A 21620-nucleotide genomic window follows, 5' to 3' on the forward strand; every position below is an offset into this window, starting at 1 on the left:
TAAAGCCTTAACCATATTGAATAAAATCCCCTCTCCATTGTGACACGTATTGTCCCCACTGAGAGTAATAATGATCTGATATTTTATTGACCTCTGCAGGGAAATTGTCTTTCTGCCCTGGCCTCGTGGAAAAGGGCGGAGCACAAACCCCACATACAGTACAAACAGCAAGCCTGAAGCTGAGAGAGGTTTAGTGACTCTTCAAGGCTCTTCAGCTCGGGCAGAGATGCTTGACGTCACAAGGAAATAGACCCCGGACCCCCGACCGATGAAAAGCCGGACTAGTCACAATGCCCCCCATGCTGGCTCCAGCATGATTGTCAGGTTTTTACATTTGCTAGAAAGTAGAACCTGTGTGTTGTTGCATCAAATACACAAAGAAGAAAGGCACTGGGCTTCCAGTGGTCTATTACACTGCTGAAAATTGCAGTGAACGCAGCACGCATGTATGCGCTATTTGTGTCCTGTTGATTCTGTGACCTGATCGGGGATTTCAGCAAAAGTTTTTTTAGATACGCTCACATCCTGAATTTGAATACGTGTCAGCTGTTACCAGTTTTTGTTTTTTTTGGGGGTTTTTTTGCCTATGGGACCCTGCAGCATCATCGAATCTGACGGGTCACACATTTCGATGGAACACTGGACCCGCAGAGACAGACAGGACAGATAGGACAGATGTGAGCACAGACCAAGCTGGACAGTCCACCGGACACACACACACACACACACACACACACACACACAGAGGTCCGTTTTCAGACCGTCGCACATTCCTACAGATTGCATCCAAACATGCAGCGCGCGCGCGTGCCAACATCCAGCGGCACGGTCTACCTGTTAGCACGAGACTGTACGCGTAGTGTGCCCCTTACCTTTTCCTCTCGTCTCCTTTGACATAGTGTCCTCTCCCGCGTGTCTCCGTCTCTCTGCGGTCACTCGGCAAAGCCGTCACGTTAAGTCTGCGCGTCAACGTGTCGTCGGACAGTTAATTAAACGGCGGCTCGTCCTCCCGCCCGCTGCACCTTGACGCCTGCTGGACTGAAGCGGGGTGAAGCAGGCACGGAGAGCTACAGCTGCCGCGTCGGTCTCCTCTCACCGTGGAGAGGGGGGGGGGGGGACACAAGAGGAGAGGAGAGGAAAAAAAAATACTAATTCTGCAGCTGAGCTCTCATTCACCTGAGTCAAGTCTCAGAGCCTCCGAGCATCGACCCGCCCATGCCGCAGACATACTTTGGGTATTTGGGTATTTGTTGTATCTGTGCAGACTTGGCTCACATGTCATGCCCACCCTGCAGCTCTCTCCCCTCTCCCCTCTCCCCTCTCTCCTCTCCACCGCTAACATCAGCCAGAGTTCCCCCCAAAACAAGACCCCTGTCTGCAGCTCGACTGCCTCCACGCGCACGTCCGCGTGATGCTGAATGGCGTCCCTCCTCTTTACCTCTCACCGTGTCTGACTTTGGAAAACGCTCAAGAAGTAGGCTATCCTAAATGAAAGGGGGGGGGGGGGGGGGTGCTGTTGATGTGAAAACACAAATCAATTCCATTGGATGTATTGAAATATGGAAATAAACCGAATGTTTGGTATATAAACAAATCAATGTAATGTCACACAAGTAGCCCCTGTTGTAGACTTTATATTTCGTATTAGTAAAAGAAGATGAGGTATGAAGATTTAGTGAGGGACAAAACATAACAGCAGAACCATTAAAAGAATACTGGAGGTTCTACACAGATGACTACATTTAAAGTTAAAGTGAGTGTCATATAGGGTGTGGTTGTAGCATATCTGCTAGACTATATATAAAATAATTAATATTCCTGTCTGCACAGGCATAAAGGACGAATTACACATCAAATACAAAGTAGGTAAAAATCCTTGCGAGTGTCACACATAAGCCTGTATTGTATAGGCTACAGGATGGAGGTTACAAAGCCTTTTTAAGAGGATGAAGAAAAGATGAGGTGTAAGGATGAAGAGCAGGAGAGACACTAAATCACTGCAAACTAAGGATGAAGGGGTGACAGCTAAAACACCTGTCAACCGTCCATCACTGAAGCAGCAGGTATACCGCCTTGGTCATCGGGGCCAGTCACCAGGAAGGAGAGAAAATCAAAGAAATCCTTTTCTCCCCTTTCGCTTTAGAGATAAAAGAGAAATGAAGCATATGAATCATGTTCCCTAAACTTTAAATCCTTTTAAATCCTGTTGTGAGATCTGGTCTAATCTGACGGATGCTTTACCTAATGGGTGCCTCTAATTCATTTGTAAGCTCATCTTGATCTGCACTACTGCAATACTTGACCCGAATTGCTGCAAAATAGGATTTCTCACTGAGCGCTTATGGGGCAGACATTACACTCTATAGCGAGGGAAGCCGCCTTATTGATAACACCTGCTGTGTTTACCCCTCCTCCTCCTCCTCCTCCTCCACACACGAGGTCACACAGGCATTACGACGGTCTGGTCGGGGTGTCGTTTGGCAGCCGTGTCCACACAAATGAATATTGATAGAGGAAAATGCCTGTGGCCAAAAACATTGCCCTGGAATCTGAGGGCTGATCACGCTACGTTTCTGAACTCTATACTAGGAAAATATGCAGCCAATGTATTCATCATGAAAGCCATGTGCCCAGCACACTGAGCTGAGATCCCACAAAGAAGACAACTAATGGGAGAAAGCCTCAAGGCCAGGAAGCCAGCAAGACAGATCGCACTGATTACACCAAATGGCTGCACTGACTGGATACAAGTGGGGAAAAAAAAAACAGAGGCTAATTGCATTAAGTGAATCTCTTCTGCAAGAAGAATTCTCTCCATGCCATTGAGCACATAACTCTGAATCCTACAGCGAGTCCACATCAAGAGAGATTGATTTTACAGCAACATCAAAAACAGAAAAAAAAAACACCAGAGAGACCTCCAGCCGTGATGTCAAATCAGACCAGAGGCGTAAAGTGTGTGTGTGTGTGTGTGTGTGCTTTACTCCTCTGACTCCAAATATGTATTTAATTCACAGCTGTAGTTACTGGTTTCTTTGTAGATCAAGATTTGATGAACAAAACACATTAATAGTCATGCGTTGTTAGGTGAAAATACCGAACAGTAAATAAAGTAGTTAAATGAGTTACACTTTGACCAGCTATACTGTAATATGATGTTTAGAAACGAACGCATCAATAGTAATACATATGTAATACTCTCAAAGGGGCCACTTTGCAGAGTAAGTATTTTAACTTTTGGTTCTTTAAGACGGGTATATTTTGATCATTTTTTAGTTTTACTTTAATATTTCTCTAAATTCAGGACTTGTAGCCCTACTTATAAAGGTTATAGAGTAACAGTGCGGTATAAGGATATGATCCATCTTTTGATCAAGCATCATATCAAAGACTATTTAATTAAATCTCCTCAATTTCTTTTTGGTTGATGATCAAGAAGTGCATGGCTGATCATTTTTGCTTCAATCGAAACCCATTAAATAAACAACCGAGGCTCAGCTCAGCCGACAGGAAAGCAGGAAGTTGAATGAGTTGATGAGTGAGGATCAAGGTGAAGCCGCTCCTCCTGCTGAAGAGTGTCATTCCGTGTGTCAGAGTCTCTTCTCCATCTTAACACCGTAATGGGTTTTTCTCCACAACTCTGCTGCATCCACTGCTTCAGACTCACAACCGCTTTGAGGTCGACTTAGAAGCTTTTCAGTCTCACACTCCATCAGTGTGAATTTGGTTGCCTATCTGCAGGGACTCATTCTTCTTCACTTGTTTCATAACTAGCTTCTGGCTCAGAGACCGTTGATTATCCCCCCCAATAAATGCAAAGCTGCGTCTGAATTAATGATGCAGACAGTCAAAAGCTGCCCAGCAGTCACAGGTGTCTTATGAGGTCCCAGAGTGCAAATGAAGCCTCGAAATGATTTGGACTAAAAGGAACTTTCATGAGGCGGAAAATGCAAACAATGCAAAGTTTGTGCATGACAGATGGCTCAGTGAGAAATAATAAACCAACCCTCAAACAGAACATCATTGAGCACAGCAAACAGGAGTGATAAGCCATTAGATCTAGTTAAAGTACAGAGCATCAGCTGAAAACGTTGCATAAGCGGCCCACGTGTCACAGCGCGGCCTTGACGCACCTGTACGCCAAAGTGCCCTCTCTCAATACATCATGAATACATCGCAGTCAGCTGTGTCCTCTCCAATTCTGAAATGAGCTCTGACAATGAGTCAGTGCTGGCTGGTGTCAAGGTCTAACCCCTCTGACCATTTGAAATATGTGCAAACCAGTGCTAGTTTTAGACGATGAACTCTAACATCTGCTTGGGAATGTTCAAGCTTATGTGACAAATGTACATACAGAAAGCAGGGAGCCAATTCTCTGGGTTAGCGGACAACACAGTCTCACAGTCAAAAGTGTTGCCAAAATATGAAAATATATTATCTCTTAACTCTCGGCGGACTCGTTTGGACATTTCTGAACCATAACAATGAAAAATTGTCAGAAACTTGCACTTGAAAAATGAACAGTCATTTCCCATTCGCCAACGTCAGAACGACCTCAGTCCTGTTCGTCAGTGTGAAGACAACACCACCTTCGCTTCGAGCCAACCGATTTTCCATTGGTCCTGGATCGCGAAGAAGAAACAGAGCTCGAGCCTGTGAAAGACCGCACGTATTCGGACGCCCACGCAGAAGCCAACGGGAGGGAGAGATCCCAGGCAGCTGATTCAATGTGAGCTAATTCGTTCAGTCACTTGTATGTCCCCTGTCAAGGGCTGGTCCCCAGAGGCCAGCAAAACATCTGGATGTGTCCGCTCTGCTCCGACTGCATGGCTTTCATGTTGCTCACAAGGGGCTCAGACATTTTCTCGGTCTGCCGAGTCCGTCCATTGATATTTTGCATTCAGAATTGACATTTCTTGCCATTATTATGATTCAGTTGGTCAGTGGCAACAGTATATAAACTAGTGGCCATAGTCGATTTGGCTCTGAGGAAAGAAATAAACAGAAATGAAGAAAAGCACTGAAGAGATCATTAGAAAAGTGGTGTTTAACCAATTTAATAAAAAGAATGTCAGCACGTTACTCTTTACTGGGATAACACATTTACCAGTGAGGTGTTTGGACCCTTTATTTAGACATTAAAGCAAAAGAGGAAATCAAGTTGTCCTTCCAGCATCATTTCGGTGGGGACCGTATGCAATTCATTTGTTTCTGTATTCCAATGTGAAAATATAAAGTGTGCGTAATCCTCAGGGATATTTAAACCAAGTGCAAGGGGAGGGCGGTAATCTTATAATCCTCTGTAATGTCGTAATGGTCTCTCCAAGCTTATCGGAACTAAACTAACTTTCCCAGCAGAATTCAATCACAGATACAGATGGACCATAGAGGGTACTGTGACTAAAGCTCCCTGTACAATTCAACAATCTCGTCCGCTTCATTAAAAATATATCTACAATCCCAATTAAATATAGATCTTTGTAAATTAACTAAATAAGTACATACGTCAAAGAGTTACATTCCAAAATGAAACATCCGCCTGAGAAACTGGAGAGAAATGACAAATAATCACAGTGCTTGGTCGACAAAAAGACCCGAGGTCTCGGATATTTACATATATCTACAAAATAAATACACATAGTATGTTGTAAGACACTGCTACATCCATGATGCTGTAACATCCCTATTGGCCGACCGAAGCAGCAGCTGAAGCAGGAGGTGACTGGGTCGGCTGGAGAAACTCTGAGGTGAAGACGGCCTCGGCGTACTCCTCCACAACATCCTGGAACTCTGCCGCCACGTCAGCCAGAGCCTCCGACAGCAGCTCCTCTGCCAGGCTGAGGGACACGAAAAGAACACAGGAATCAGGAAAAGAGAAACATTTTTCATAATTTCATGGAAAAGTCAGAATCTAATCTCTGGCAAATCATGTTCTGCATCCCAACAAAACAACCATTTCATAAAACTAGAAAAGAGTCAAGACAATGCGATGGTTGTAATATTCCCTGTTATTATCTATTGTTCTGGCCAATAGATTTGAGACTATAATTGCTGAAGGTACTTAGACACAATAAGATATATATATATATATATATACACATCACTTGAATGGCATGTGAGCTGAAAAACGCAAATCATCAGCCTTGTGTCATTATTTTCACAAATACTGAAAGTGTGATCAAAGCAGGTTTCTCCAAACCAGTGTGTCTATTGACTTTCTGAGCTGGACGTTAAAAACTATTTGAAGGACTACTATAAAAGGAAGGAAAATAACTGAGCAGATTGGTGCAGCACCAAGCTAAATTGCAGTGTTTTTTTAATCATTATCTGGGTCAACAAACGCCAGGAGACTGAAGCAGGGACACAGGAGATACGTGCACGAGTTAATGTGTGGTGTTTGAACCAGCTTGACCTTTTCAAGATTCAGTACAAGGATACTTTGCTCTCGACACGGGGTGAGACAGAGTGAAGACTGGATTGGGAATAGCCACTAGGAAACATGTATAACACCAACAAGCTCTCCTGAACGACTCTTCATATTCTGTATGTTTAACGCGCACAAATATAACTTACAAAGAAGCTTGAAGTATGAATGTTTCCTGTGTATTTTTCTGTGCTAAAGTTTTGCTATTTTGCAATCAATGTGTTAGCAGACAGAATGAATGAATGAGGGGAGGGGGGGGGGGGGGAGGGAGAGAGTTTAGATGTCTATTTGTTTGTGTTCTCTCTGCAAAAAACTGAGGTAATTGGATGGCTTCTCCTCACACAATATCCTAATTTTTCCTCCAAATTCAGAAAAAATGAAACAATCCATCTCTTGAAAAATTGGGTTCATTGATGTGGGATTGTTAATGAGCCAGTGGCACAAGCAGTCAGGTCCCATTGGTGGGACTGCGGGCAGGAACAATTTATCGAGCCGCTCACAATCTCACACATATCTGTGACGCAGAGAGAGAGAGAGAGAGAGAGAGAGAGAGAGGAAAAAAATGATCTTTGGAAAGTTTCGAGCCGATATATAAAACAGTATGTTCACACAGATGAGACGGAGTCTTCTGCACTGCAGCAACTTAAGAATTCTGTTATGTATGCACATTTTTGAGTGGGAGAGAAGAATAACACACCAGAGACACACTATGCAAACCATACACTGCGTGATCCTCTCACAGAGTGGGAAGACTGAACACGTCCACGGACAAAACAGAGCGCAGGAAGGACGAATCTTGTGTCTATGTGGCTCTGCTTACAGAAAGAGTGTGTGTGTGATACTGCTAATGTGAGGTGGAGATATTCTTACAAAACCTCAAAGACAAAAAACCGGATTACAGAATTCATCATAAGCACAGGTTAACTACAGATTCTGTCACACACAGGGGAGGATGTTAGGAAACATTCACTGGTAGTCTTTTACCGGTCCGTGATGGCCCAGGGGTTGAAGCTGCCGACAGACTCGTGAGTCACAACGCGCAGGTAGGCCTCGTAGTCTTCCCGGTACCGCCGGATGTTTCCCAGCATGCCGCCTGGCACAGAGATAACGGTCCACCTGCTTCGCTCCGCTGGGCCTGGGAACACGGTGCTGCGTCTGGGCTGCTGCTCATCTTGGGATGCCTCATCGGTCAGGCTGTTCTCAGAGAGGATGCTGTGTCTGAGAAAAACACAAGAGGATGCTCGTAAAGGCGAGGGCGGAGCCTTCTGGGTAAAGGCCTTCCGAGTGCTGTGGAGAAGAGAAAAGTACTGACGAGGGAGCCAGAATGGAGTGCGGCGCCGTGATTGACCAGAAACACTTGTTGTTATAAGGCTGAGGATGATGAATTTAGGAGAGGTGTCTCTCGCCTGCCTCCTTGATCAGAGTAGAGTAGGGGCTCAGCTGGGCATTTATGATCCAGGCTGCTTGGACAAAATCAGCCTGGCTGTGGCGACAGCGCTCTCGGTGCTATATTTAGTGTTGCGGCGGCTCCCAAAGCAAAGTGCCTCTCTATTGTGCTCCCCAGGCCTCAGCTGAACTTGTTTCTGTTTTGATTCTGGCGGCTGCAAACTGCGGGGAGGCCATAAATATCAAAGTGTCAGCACAGTCAACTCTGCATCCAGTGTTAAAACAGGTCGATTTGCTGTCTGATGGCCGTCTGAGAACCAACGTGGCAAAAGCAACAATGCAGCACTCGGTAAATTCACTTTTCTATTCATGGAGTCAGAACAGCAACCACTTTTTGTGGTTCTTTTTGTGCCACATTCAAAAAAGGACAACAAACACCATTCAGACCATTGTGGCAAAAAAAATAAATAAAAAATGCAAAGACTAACCTTGAATACATATCTGTGAAAAGGAGATTGAACAACATCTCTGCTGAACATTCCAGTCAGCGTGTGTGTGTTCACGCCATATGAGACACATCAAAAAGGGACGCAGGCTGCGCTGAAGCCGAGTCGAGTTGCTGGAGGATGAATAGCGTGGAGGAAAACGTACCGTGTTGTGGTTTTTCTTTGCGTATTCATCAATGCTCTACTCGGTCATCTTTGATATTCCAGAAGGACAACGTATTGTATTTGACTCATATCAGGCGGCATTGGAGTCATTGTGAACGTAAGGTCGCGACCGGATGCGCGGGGCGGGAGCCATCGCGACCGCAAATCTACCGAGCAGCCGTTCACTGAGCAACGCGGCTTGTTTGTGCCACATGTGATACTTGGCCTGTGAGGACAACAAAGAGACGATGGAGCGAGAGAGCAGATAAAATAAATAAATAAAATACTACATGAAAAGGTTTAGCATATTGCTGAGTGGGGCTTTCATCTTTTCATTGATTCATTTGACCTGCTGATGCGGCTGCAGTTGGTTGTTCAGCATCAGCCGAGTGTGTGTGTGTGTGTGTGTGTGTGTGTGGGGGGACAATCGGCACCTGTGTCTACGCTTCTCACCATGGATACATAAATCTTATCTGCTGCTCTGCTGATGTTTCCACAGATGAAATCTCTCACCCCATTGTCTGTGTGGTCGCTTGATGGCTCTCACACGAGCACAAAAAGCAGCACCGAGGGCTTTGCTGTTTTTGGAAATACTCTTTGGGAGGACGGTGCCGGTGTCTTGTGGCCAGCGATGCACAACTGAAGGGTTGAAATATCGGTGTCACGTAAACAACTACCTTTCTCCCAAATAGCGGAGTGAACCCTCTTCCGAGAGGCCCCGATGTCGTAAGTGGTGACTCATGAGTTAGCCTGAGCAACTGTAAACAGCTAAATAAAATCCGCTTTGTTTCATCTTTTACCAAATCAGCTGAGAGTAATTATTTTAAAAAAATTGCATTCCCCATCAGTCTTCCCCATCGCCTACTATATAAAAGCACCTAAAATAAAGAGGAAGCAATAACCTAAAAGTCATCAAGCAGGACAATCAAAGAAGCGTTAAAAAAATGTCTGTTTTCTTCCTTTGTGTGTTTAAATGTGTGCATATGAGATCTGTTTTCCTGCTGACAGCAGCGACTGACGTGTCCCTCTGGGCTGAGAAATGTGGGTTATGAACAGCCAATCAGGGCTGAGACAACACACATGAATAGCTCTTCACACATTTCGCTGTCACAAACTCCCCAAAAATCAAACCTTGCTATGCTGCTACACCGAACACGACGAGAGGAGCCAACACTGACACACAAACAAACTGCATGTGTGGGCTACTTTCCTTCATGCTGATGCAAGTGATGTTCAAGCAACATGAACGCATTCTGTCGTATCCAAGTTACCCTTTCTCTTAAAGCCCTGCATATTTCATGCTGCACAAAAGTATTGATTATCTGAACTGTTGGCAGGTTTACAAATATCTAGACTGACCTGAAGCTGGCTGCAGTTTCTTGTACCTACTGGGACGTAAATGTTTGTCCCAATAACATTTTTTATCATCTGGGAAATTAACTTCTCTTAATGAGGACGCTGTGTTGACTCTGGCACCAAGCTGAGGCAGTATCATTAAATAAATCTAGATTGTTGTTCTTGGAGACTTCAATGCAGCTCTTTAGCTCGGGCTGTGGATTTAAAATAACTTTCAAAATCGAGAGGTGAGAATTAATGAATTGACGACGTCTTGTATTCTATAGTTGTAATAAATTCAGGTCCATTTCAAAAGAGATTTGTTTTCACTTTGACATCGACATTTCTTTTCTACTGATCAAAGTAAAAAGAATCCCAATTACATCCACTGTGATTCAACGTGTTAGAAAAGGGAAAACAGAAAAAGGTCCAGCCAGGTGCCAACGCTTTTTAAAGGTAATTTGGACTGAGGATGAAAGCGATGTAGCCGCGTTTGTCTCCGTTTTATGCTGCAGGGATTCAGGCTGTTTAAAGAAAAAAAAAGGAGCTGGCAATCCTCAAATGACTTTGTCCCTGTTGAGAAGCTGCAAGGCTGGATACCTTTGAAGGAAGTAAAGACTTAAAACACCTCTTCAAAAAGACAAAAAAGCAATAGAGCCATTACTTGATGGATGCGTTACGAAGACAGTGTCTACGATGAGTCACAGTGGATGTTGGGGTAAAGTATCCGACGAGGGAACGGAACCCGAGGCCACGGACTTAATTTGGCTAACGCTGCTGCTTGAATTTGTTAAAAGCGTCATCCTGGCTGGCTTGTCTGTGTCAACAACTTCCAGTCCTTACGCTCTCTTTTTCTCCTCCTTCCAAGTTTCTCATTAATTTAAGCAGAAGAGCAGCTGCAGCCAAAGCCCTGGGCAGTGGAGGGTCTCTCTGTGGAGTCTGTAGCCCGAGTCAGGAATAGACGCTGCCCTGGGTACGGCAGCCACCAAGTGACTGTTTGCAGGATGACTAAGGCCTCCCGGTGGGAGAGTGATGATAGGGCAACGACACATCATGTGGAAAAAAACTAAACACTAGCTGAGCATCGTTGGAAAAACATTAACCACTTTACTTTTCATTAAGTCGAGAGGCCTAATTAAACCAATGGTGAATGACTTCCTGTGGATGAGGCTGCTGTAGTTCTTAGCAACAGAAGTCCTGAACTGTAATTCACTACATTTTTAATGTTTAATATTTTGTCCAAACAGATGGTCCTAATGTCATATAATCGTTAGTATTGTGTTGGGAGCACCGGCTACTTAAAATGGGGGATTAGACCTTTAATTTCAGCTCAGAAGATTAAATAGGTCAAACCTTGATACTGCACTCCAGTTATTCTGGGAACACTCCAAAATGTCCCTACTTCCTCTTGAAGATGAATAAAACATTAAGGAGAGGAAGCCATCAGCAAAAGAGAGGTAGAAATGATGTGTTGTAGGATTGTAAATAAAAAAATGAATAAAAAAAAGGACGTAGCAACCCACCCGGTCTCCACAGGCTTCTCCAGGACAATATCAGCTGCAGAGCTCTGCCCCGGCACCGGCCTCGTGAGCCTAATTGGCTGAGGAGAGGCTGGCCTGGAGCACGGAGCATGGCACTGGGGTCCTGGGAAGAACAGATAGGAAGGAGGGAGGGAGGAGAGGAAGGGTAGAGGTAGTGTGTGTCGAGAGGGATGGAGTGGAGCAGGGGGCGGACAGATGCACAAAGCAAGCAGAGCAGAGAGTCAGAATGAGAAGTATTCGCCTACTCAGTTGTAGCGCTGTCTCCACCTACAGGACACATCAGGGAAATCCTCTCTCTTCATGCAGTTACAGAGCATAAAGAGGAGTGTGTTTGTGTTTAGGCTTTTATTTACCTGCTGCTCCTGGTCTGTCCCAGTAAAGAGGGTCCGAGTAGGTGATGGAAGCAAACCGTCTCCTCACTTCTTCCTGGTCTTTCTGCTCAGAAACAAACAGATAAATGCACATTATAAACAAACTGTCCGCCCGCCAGCAGACACTGCATCAGTAAGCAGCACCAGACCGACGCTGTCACAGGAGTGCTCTATAAACATCAGCCCCGATCACTGGGGGACCTTTTCGAGGCTCCGCGCTGACCTTCTGTCGCCGGGCCCTTTTTCCTCACCTGTATCTCCTCCATACGAAGCAGCATACTCTCCAGGGTGGGGGCCCGCAGCCTACGCCGGGCCATGCCCTCAAACTGTCCGTCTGTCTGAGCCGCCCACGCCGCCCGCGCAGTGTCCTCCAGCAGATCCTCCAGCAGCGCCTCACTCAGCTGCTCAGCACTCCCTGCTGCCTGTGGAGGGAAAACATACACACATGATACCAAATTCAAAATGTATTCAATAGCAAGGCCAATTTCCCCTCTCCCCTGGGAGGTATTGGCAACCCGCAGCGCAGCTCACCGTCTCTGCCGCCTGCTCAGACAGCCGGATCCTCGTCCTGGACTCACCGATCTGCTGAAATAAACAAACTCAGTCCCACCAATCAAGCATCATTTACTTCCTCTCAGTCTATAGAAACAATCAAACAGTCACATTTTATTTGACTTTTGTTGTGTTTTATTGATTGTTCCCCATCTTCATATAAGGTGACGTATAAAAGGAAGGAAAGGGAAGTAAGATATTGTCACTGAGCAGACAACAGATGAGTCTTCGTACCTGAGCTTCATCCAGAAGCGGCTGAATTCTCTCTCTGGCCTTCTGCTCAGCTCTCTCAGCCCACTGAGTTGGCGAGACAACTTCTGACCTGTAAACCAAAACACACCCACACTGTAAGCTGTCACGGAAGTTATATAAAGCCTTCACACATTTTAACTGGTTTTCAAGCTCGATGGGGTTCTACACAAAACAGCAGTATTTGTCAGGCTTGTTGTTTGCCTAAATATTCACATTTACTGCCAAAACCAGGTCAAAACCATCAAACTATCCCCCCTTGGCATAGAGGCAAACCTTGTGAACACTGAAGTGAATTTATCCTGGTTGATTTAACTGTAGAGGCTGATGAATTTATTCGCACACTTATAACGACTCCAGCTGAGACAGACTGATTTCAGCTCTTTGCCATAAAGTTTACTCGAACATGTTCACTCCTTAGTCCCATATTCTGTCGCCGGGCCCTTTTTCTCACCTGTATCTCCTCCTGTTCATCAATACTGTAAAATGTAGAGGCCTGCAAACATCGTACACCAGGCCATTCGTCTACATTTCTTTCTAAAACATAGTGATATATTATCGTTTGTTATTGTGAGTTCATAGACTAATTGTAGTCATGGCAGGTGGAGCAGCCATCATCATCATCATCATCATCATCATCATCAGAACAGACCTTTTACCTCGTCATAGCAACAAATACCCAGCTGGAACTAATAATATTAACGATGGTGCTATTCCATTAAGGTGTCCCAATAACCCACTACGCAAAAAAAGAGCCTTGGAACTGGCCAAGTTCAGTCCTCTTGGCTGTTTCAGAAGCATGAAGGACAAACCCGCACATTTGCTCTAATTCAATTAAAGTTTTATGCACCAAATGTTGACTTCAACTCATGCACTGCTCACGCTGCGTTTTGTTGCTGGCCTTGCAGCATTAAACTGCCCGATGAGTAATTAAGAAAATAGAGGTGATCTATCTATGGGAACATATGCGCTCTCTGGTGCTGATGGGACGTTGCTGCAATCACAACCTGCATTCTTTTCTGTTCTATTGTGTGCAGGTAATCATGTCCGTGCTGTGATTCCCGCTGTAGCTGTTTATTAATTGTGAGGCAATGGTGCATTTAAGCTGTATGGCAGATTAATGTGTAGATTACTGGCTTGGGTGGCAGCAAGATGTGGATTTTTAAAGTGGCATTACTGTTGGGACTCTAACTTTAATGTTTGTACAGGACACATCCAAGCATATATTATTATTATTATTATTATTATAATACAGTGTGTAATGTACTTTGTACAGTGATTGATTAATGGAGTCCTGATTCCTTGTAGTAGCTTCAAGATCAATTAAATTTGTCTTATTAGGATTTTTGTATAATTCACAGTCAACTGTTTTAACTGTCTGCATATTTTCTCTGTGTTGCTTTATCTTGTTTTAATATGCTAGGTTGCAATCTGGCTACAGATGGGATCAATAAAGTATCCGTTTCTTGGCTCTATTTATATTCAACAACTGATAAAACATAATGACCTTCAATTTACATCCCCTCAGATTCTGCTGAATCTGTGATTATACTTCTTCTGTACCGTAGTGTCTGAATGCGTTGAGCCTCTTCTTTGCTCAGCTGGTTGAGCTCCTTCAGTCTCTGCGTCGTCATCTTATCCAGCCAGGCTTTCCTGTACCAAGCCAGTAATCATCAAATGAAGCAAAATGCACGCTCAATTAACCCATTGCACAGAAATACTCATAATCCTCATCTCTAAAACCAGGCGGCTAGCCCCACCGATTAATTGGAAAGCACAATCGTAGTAATTGAGATTTGATTAAACAGAGACATGTGTGGAACACTCAATCAATGTGTCGCTTAGAACCACAGAAAACAGGCCAACTATTAATCACTCACACAGAGAAATGGCCTCAATCTAGCCGCCACCTAGATTCATTCATCGGAAAGAATTAACTTTGAATTAGGATCAGAGTATTGCCCGTGGCTCTCGGCAAGTGGGTTCTGACACAGAGGTTCGAAATAACTCCATGAATACAGAAGAAGGACTCATTAAGATTCCATTCATATCGACTGTTTTTTCCCCTCTTGCTAGGACAGACGATCTGGTGTACAGTATGTACGCAGATCTGCAGTGTAAATTACGACCCCCTCTAAATCACCAATCTGAGGAACTACAACATTTCATCATGAAATATCTGATAAATAGAAGAGATTAGAAGCTGGATATGATTTGTAGGAGACCTTAACGCTTCATTCTGAGCTTGTGTCTTCTTTTCGGAGCTCAGGGCCGGCTCTGCTTCACCGTTCACCGCCTGCCGAGGAGGGCTGGACGAGGGCTTCATGGGAGAAAAGAGACATCGAGGCTCTGGTCTCCTTTGAGGGGATCTGTTGACATAATAGCAGGGATTAAATTAATTAATTAATTAATTAATTAATTAAAAAAAAAAAAATATATATATATATATATATATATGGATTATAGGGAATAAGAGTCATTTTTTTACGTTTTTGCGCTGTACTTTACAATTACATAATCCATTAATATTGTTTGGATACTGATTTTGGAAAGGCCTCCAATTACACAGAATGAAAGCCATTAGTCCAGCAACTTAGTATTCCAGTTTTATGATGAAACCGGCTCACATCCACCTTCTGGCTGAAAACTGAACAGCTTTTTAAGTGGTCCCTCCGGGCCCCTTACATTTCTAATAATTAATACATTAATTCACAACGCATTAATATATTCATACTGGAAAACTGTTACCATTAGAGCTCCAGACTTTAAGATACATAACATAGACAACAGTACAATCATAGTTATATAATGACTTCAGTCAGCCAGTGTGCAATGAGAGCAAAAGCATTGGTGAAGAATAATAGCTTATGATTTATGTTATTTAAATGAACACGTCATGAGTTGTTCTCACCGCTGTGGAGGAGGGGAGTGAGGCGATGTGGGTATCCAGGGCACAGAGCGCTCTTTTTGAGGGAGCTGGTTCACTCTGAGCTGAGAGGAGACCGTAGGCTGCTGGAAACCTGCTTCTTGCATCTGATTACACTACGGCAAAATAATATATACACAAAATATATGTTAAGATTGTTTACATGATCCTCACATTGTTTGAATCTTTGAAGTGACCTCACGCCTTCATACGCCTTCTTCACGGTGGGTTTTAATGAAAATCACACTGCTTCTAATATAATACGAAGCACTTCCTGTGTGCTACAACACATCTAATTCAGTATTGAGCTTTGTAGAAGTAAAGCCAGCACCTTAATTCTAATGTCAGCCTTGCTTCTCCCAGAGTGTAGAGCCCCTCCTTTTCTGCAGGCGGTGTTTGTCTGAGGTCGTCCCTGCAGCTCTCTCTGGGCGAGGCTCTGCAGGCCAGCCCTGAGCACCTCTCGTCTGTTCAGGAGCTGGTGAGGAGCAGCTTTGGGCTTCTGTGAGGCCATTCTCCTACCTGAAAATGAAACATGCGGCTTGTGATCTTAACTTATTGTATGCCATGTAAACAGAAATGAAGGAATAGCTTCGGCTTCTTCATCACTATTAAACATAAGTAAATCAGCTTGGAAAAAAGGCATGACACAACACAACACCTCCAATTAAGCAATTAGCGAACACTCTTGACAACCAGTTGGATCCCTAAGCTCATTGTAGGTGTTTGCGTCATCTCTTCCACAGGATGCCGCTCAGCCCAATAGGAGCCAGCGGGAGTTAACTGCTCATAAGACGAAGCAGTGGGGGACCGACAGCCAGAGTCCTGCACTTTAAAGCCTGCTGCAGCCATTTAAGCACAGCGAGAGGCCCAAACACAACCGCATAAAAGCCCCGAGGTGACTTCCAGACACTCTGGAGACTTAACGGTTTGTCATTCATCAAAAGGCATACACAGAATTCACTTTCTGGCCAGTTTTCAGCAGGAAATTATGAAGGGAAATACTGCATTCATATAAGATACATGGGGTTTGTAAATCATGTTGAAAAGTACTGTTGCTGAGGGTGGAAAATTAAAAAACGGAGTAATAAATTACTCAAAGTTACACATGTTCAAATGGCTAACTAAAGAGAAGTAAACGCTTTTTTAACACGATAACTAAGTCCAGGCAAAAGAGCACTCACCTCGGACTGCTCTTTTGGGATTTGCTGGTTTGCGAGGACCTCGAACAGTTGAGGTGCTGGGACCCTTGGGTGCACTTGTAGGCGACATGCTGCGATGAGGAGACTTCCTGTGTGGAGGACGTGCTTGGGCCTGCATCTTTTCGTGCAGCTCTTGCTTATGGAGGGCAGAATCCAACGTCTAAGCAGAATAGAGTGACAAGACATAAAAACAATGCCTCCATAAAATACGCTGCATTTGTAGACACAACATAAAATATCAATTAATAAAACCCGTTAGAAAAAACAACAAGATTTGTTCAATTTACCGATCTTTAAAAGAAAAAAAAAACTATACTATTAACCACGAGCCACGTGCAGTGCATTCATAAAGTATAAGGAGGAAATGACAAACAGTTAGTTTGTGTTCGGTAAGCACTTTGAAACGCCTAGCTGATGAAATGTGCCTTGCCATCGGTGAGTAAAACACATTCAGATGACTGACTTCAGGGTACTGGTAGCAACTCATTCGACAAAACATTATTTTGGTTGATTATTGTTCTATAATGTCCAAACATTGGGTGACTTTGTATAAAAATAGTCCTCCATACAACAGCTGTTACATTTCAAACCTGCTGTGCTAGAATGGTGCCAAAACAACATCTGTATTATGGTCCAAATGCTTTCAGATTTGTACTTTATGCTCCTCACCTCTAGTTTCTGCAGGATGTCGAAGGCCGTCTCTGAACCCTGCTCTGCTTCAACCTTAGCTGAGCACAGAGAGAGCTGGCGAATCAGCTGGCTCAGCTCTTTGTAATAAGCGGGTACCTTGCCGTGAGAGAGATCTGAAAGCTGGTTGACAACAGACTGCAAGACCCTGAGTGTCCCACGGTGCGCAGCTGCAAGCCTGTTTACTGTCGTGGCCTGAAAGAAGAAAAGGAAGTGAATCAGATAGCTCCATGATGTTTGAGGCATGAATAACATTTATCTTTTGAGGGAAAAAAAGGTTATTGTACTAAGTGTTCTTAATGTTTTATCATCATCAACAAATAAATGAGCTCTAAAACAGCAGTAAACATGTGACAATGCTGAAGACATACCTTTTTGGTGTCCCACATGTTCTGGCTTCGTAGTTTCTCCACATCTTCCTGTATCTCTTTGACCTTTTAAATAGCGGTTTTGGGGAACAGTGTTTATAGATAGAGAGCAAATTAAAAAGTCCATGAAGGTTTATTTCAATTACGTGTGGTAGAGGTTTAAATACCTGCTGCTGGAGAACATAGATGAGACGTGCTGAGCGGCCTGCCTGCTTCTGCCTGCGCATCTCCAACTTGTTTTGCTCTTCGGGCTCCAGTGGCTCCTCTATTTCCCCCCCTGTTGTTTAAATACCACTGTTCATCAGTCATGTAATGTCATAATGAAAAGAGTGCTGATTTTGGTGGGTACAAAAATGTGATTACTTTTGTGAAACCATTTCATCAACACAAGCCTAATGTAACAAGCTGATTTTTTTGTGAGTTACCTCTGTTGGAGAGCGCTTCTACTTTCTGAATATACACGTCCAGCTCATTTTGCAGCTTGTCAATCTCCTGGCTTAAAGGTGCACGTTTGCCTCCTTCAAATTGCCTGGGGCCGGGGTCTCTGGTTGGAGGTGACCGGCCAATCCGAGACATGGCACCAATGGGACGCTTCTGGGGTTTGTTTGCTAACAATTTGGCTCCAAATCGGGTTGAGTTCTTTTTTGGACTGGAGGTCTTAAACTTGGCCTTATTCGGAGTGGCGGTAAGCTCCTATAGAGAGAGGAGAAGACTCATTTACTGAACAAAACAGCAATAATTCTTTAAAAGTAAAATGAACCAGTAAACTATTCATTATACAATGTGAGCCATTCATCTACATCACTTACCTGGAGCAGCTCTACGTCACTTGTTTCATGGACGGAGGCCTCCTGCGAGGGTTTGGCAGGGGATTTTGTCAGTGACTCAAGGCGCCTTCTTCTCATATCTCGCTTGGCCAGCCGCACCGCAGCCCGCAGTCTCTCCTCTGACAGAGTGGTGAAGCTGATGGAGCTTATGGCGCTTTCCACGTTCTCATGCTCCTCTGACGGCGGCAGCAGCAGCAGCCTCTCTATCACGATGGGGGCTGGCGGGTATACATGGGTGGCACGGTTGCTGGTACTTGCAGGGAAGGCTTCATTGAACAGGAGCTGTGGTGTGGAAGATACCAATCTCTTAATGCGCCTTGTATGTGATACAAACAGCCATTGTCACACAATTTATACTTAGAAGTCAAACATATAAAGAATATGGATCCAGGAGAATGTCGAGCAGCTTCCAGGTGTGAACCATAGACTGGTGTCAAGTCAACAGATGGAACCTGAGCCACTAAACCTCCTCTCCACCTGGCTTTTCACACCCCTTTCTCAGCAAGTATTTCTGTCTTTCACTTAATTTGAACCCTTTCGCCAATTTGTTTTGTGCCATTAGCTAAATCCAATCCAATAAATCAGGCATGTCCAAAGTCCGGCCCGCGGGCCAATCACGGCCCGAGGTCAGATTTTATATGGCCCGCACCTTCTGTCTTAAAATGCATTATTTATGGCCCGCCAGCACAGTCAAAACGGAATAAATAAATCATACAAATTCAACATGCAATTCCTCTTTTTACCTCATGGTGGCAGCACCACTCTGTAACTGTCTGGCTGTTTGAAATTGGCTCTGACCCTTGAACTGTCATGTTACGGCAAGAAAAAAAAGGAAAGTCGATAATGAGGGCCGCCGCTTCCAGGAGAGGTGGAGATCGCAATATTTTTTTCACCGAAAACCGAAACAACTGTGTCTGCCTAATTACTCATGAGACTGTTGCCTTGTTTAAGGAATATAATGTAAAGAGACACTACGAGACCAAACATGCTAATGCTACAACAAGCTATCAGAGAGCGACCGAGCTAGAAAAGTGAAGCAACTCCAAGATAACTTGACCTCACAGCAGCGGTCCTTTTCACATGAAAACATCATCAAAGTCAGCTACCAAGTGGCCATGGTAATTGCTAAACATGACAAACATGACAAAGTTTATCAAAGACTGTTATGAAAATAGCAGAAAACATATGTGGAGAATTTCAGTATTAAACGCATTATTAGTAGGATTAAATAACACCCCTAGTGGTGAGTAGAAGTGTCACAATAATAAATATGTTAGTCACAATATGTTTCCATATGGAATGTATTATAGGTTTACAATATTCTTACTTATAGAGGATATTATATGTTACAGTATATTAACTCATTGAATGTATTAAATCATAGAAGTATAGTCACTGTAGGTATTAAAACACTAAGAATAGTTTTGAGGGTCAGATAGGGATTCTGAGTGAGGTGTCAGACATGCAGCAGCAAATGGAGGCGACCTCATCACTCATCACTTGATTTTTTTCGTTAGCCTGTTTCATGTGTGTTGAACTTAAATGTGAGACAACTTTTCATTACCCTCACTAAGTCATATTTAAGATTGTCTTGAGGTGAGAATATTGATCGGTTTCTATGTAATTAGCTTTTAGATGGCTTGTTCTTTGTGTTATCTGACTTTCAAGATGTGAAAGAAAGGCAGAATAGTTGTTGAGATGTGTTCATACATGAATGCTTACATTTGGTTACATTGCTATTTGCTGTCATTGAAAATAAAATGATTAAATAACAATGTATGTATAGGCTACTTGTATTGTTTAAAATAATGTCAGCAGGGACTGTTGACCCTTGGGCATTTTCACATTATCAAATCTGGCCCTCTTTGAAAAAAGTTTGGACACCCCTGTGGTAAAGTAACAATGTCAGGAAGTAAAGTGACATTTTTTTATCAACCTGACAAAATTACATTCTTGTGGGAAGAAAAGAAAAGGCAACAATGTAACTTCTTTACATTCCAATAGAATGTAAAGAAGCTACATTGTATCAGAATGTAACTTCTTTACATTCTAATATAATGTAAAGAAGCTACAGTGTATAGAATGATTCTATTGAAGTTATTCCTTTTTTAAATGTTTTAGATGAGTCACTAATCACTTTAAAATAGTGATTATAGCTGCTTACATTTGGTTACATTGCTATTTGCTGTCATTGAAAATAAAATGATTAAATAACAATGTGTGTATAGGCTACTTGTATTGTTTAAAATAATGTCAGCAGGGACTGTTGGCCCTTGGGCATTTTCACATTATCAAATCTGGCCCTCTTTGAAAAAAGTTTGGACACCCCTGCAATAAATGCAATGGAAATGATCTGCATTGTGCTATACTGAGAGGTGATTCTAATATCTACTCTATCCACACCTATATACTGTAGGTGGACAAAATATTAGAAATACCTCTTTGTAAAAACGCAATACAATCCAACAGCACTACACACCATAGTCCCATTAATGATCATATATTGTTAACTTCAATCAAAACTCTCTCTCTCTAGATGAGTTTCAACAAAACATTACACTATTTACTGCAGCGCTGTTGTATCAGACTGAACTCGATTCAGCTAACGGCAGTTGTAGCAAATTAATCACTTGTCGTTTACCTTGGTTTGGGACATGGCAGTAGTTAAACCCCTGCGGTTGTGAACGCTTCGGGTTGGACCTGAAACAACCCAGGTTCTCCCTCGACTCTGCTGTCCTTCAGAAGTCGTGGGGCCACTCTGCAGGAACTGTGCAGTCATTACAGTGAGAACAACCGCCGAGCTCTGTCAGAAATAGCTAACAATACTTAATGCAAATGAGTTAGCATTAGCAAGCTAACTACGCTTTTGAATTCAAGTTCGCAAACATTAAATTAATCCCAATATAATCCATTTGACCATCGCTTGTATTGACTTTTTCAGTTTATACAGAAATTATAAATTAACTATGCACGTAGCGTCGCTACCTGGAAGTAAGCTAAAATATGGAACATGGTTAACTGTTTAAATTTTAATCCAAGCTTGTCAAGTGTTTGAAACGCCGCCATGACAATAACAGAAAGCAGCCGAACGGAAGTTCTTTTTTT

At 43.3% G+C, this 21620-nt stretch overlaps 1 protein-coding gene across 2 annotated transcripts; it reads right to left on the reverse strand.

Moving 5' to 3' along the window:
• Positions 1-5029: 5029 nt before the first annotated feature.
• kiaa0753 (KIAA0753 ortholog) lies at positions 5030-21606 on the reverse strand. Of its 2 annotated transcripts, none has more exons than XM_076100265.1 (18): positions 21157-21606; positions 18498-18797; positions 18114-18381; positions 17856-17965; positions 17692-17754; positions 17303-17515; positions 16616-16793; positions 15766-15953; positions 15420-15550; positions 14734-14877; positions 14072-14161; positions 12494-12581; positions 12239-12289; positions 11959-12129; positions 11690-11771; positions 11319-11439; positions 7409-7642; positions 5030-5837 (listed from the first exon to the last, which is right to left on the reverse strand). In XM_076100265.1, exons 1-18 carry the CDS (start codon positions 21292-21294, stop codon positions 5684-5686), a joined length of 2724 nt encoding a protein of 907 aa, XP_075956380.1. In that variant the 5' UTR covers positions 21295-21606; the 3' UTR covers positions 5030-5683. The 2 variants fall into 2 exon arrangements, with proteins under 2 accessions (XP_075956380.1, XP_075956379.1); XM_076100264.1 differs by having other exon boundaries at positions 12239-12292.
• Between the last annotated feature and the right edge of the window lie 14 nt (positions 21607-21620).

This window comes from Anarhichas minor, unplaced genomic scaffold (genome assembly GCF_050575085.1).
Source record: "Anarhichas minor isolate MPS153535 unplaced genomic scaffold, ASM5057508v1 ptg000026l, whole genome shotgun sequence".
Taxonomy (NCBI): domain Eukaryota; kingdom Metazoa; phylum Chordata; class Actinopteri; order Perciformes; family Anarhichadidae; genus Anarhichas; species Anarhichas minor.

What these genes read in the sequence shown, in the direction of transcription:
- kiaa0753 (XM_076100264.1), bottom strand. Translation starts at nt 21,294, where the DNA reads ATGACTGCACAGTTCCTGCAGAGTGGCCCCACGACTTCTGAAGGACAG. An exon ending in GCTCAGAATGAAGCGTTAAG is followed by an intron (nt 14,162 to 14,733) that starts GTCTCCTACAAA and finishes GGCTTGGTACAG; the next exon opens with GAAAGCCTGGCTGGATAAGA. An exon ending in GGACAGACCAGGAGCAGCAG is followed by an intron (nt 11,440 to 11,689) that starts GTAAATAAAAGC and finishes TGTTCTTCCCAG; the next exon opens with GACCCCAGTGCCATGCTCCG.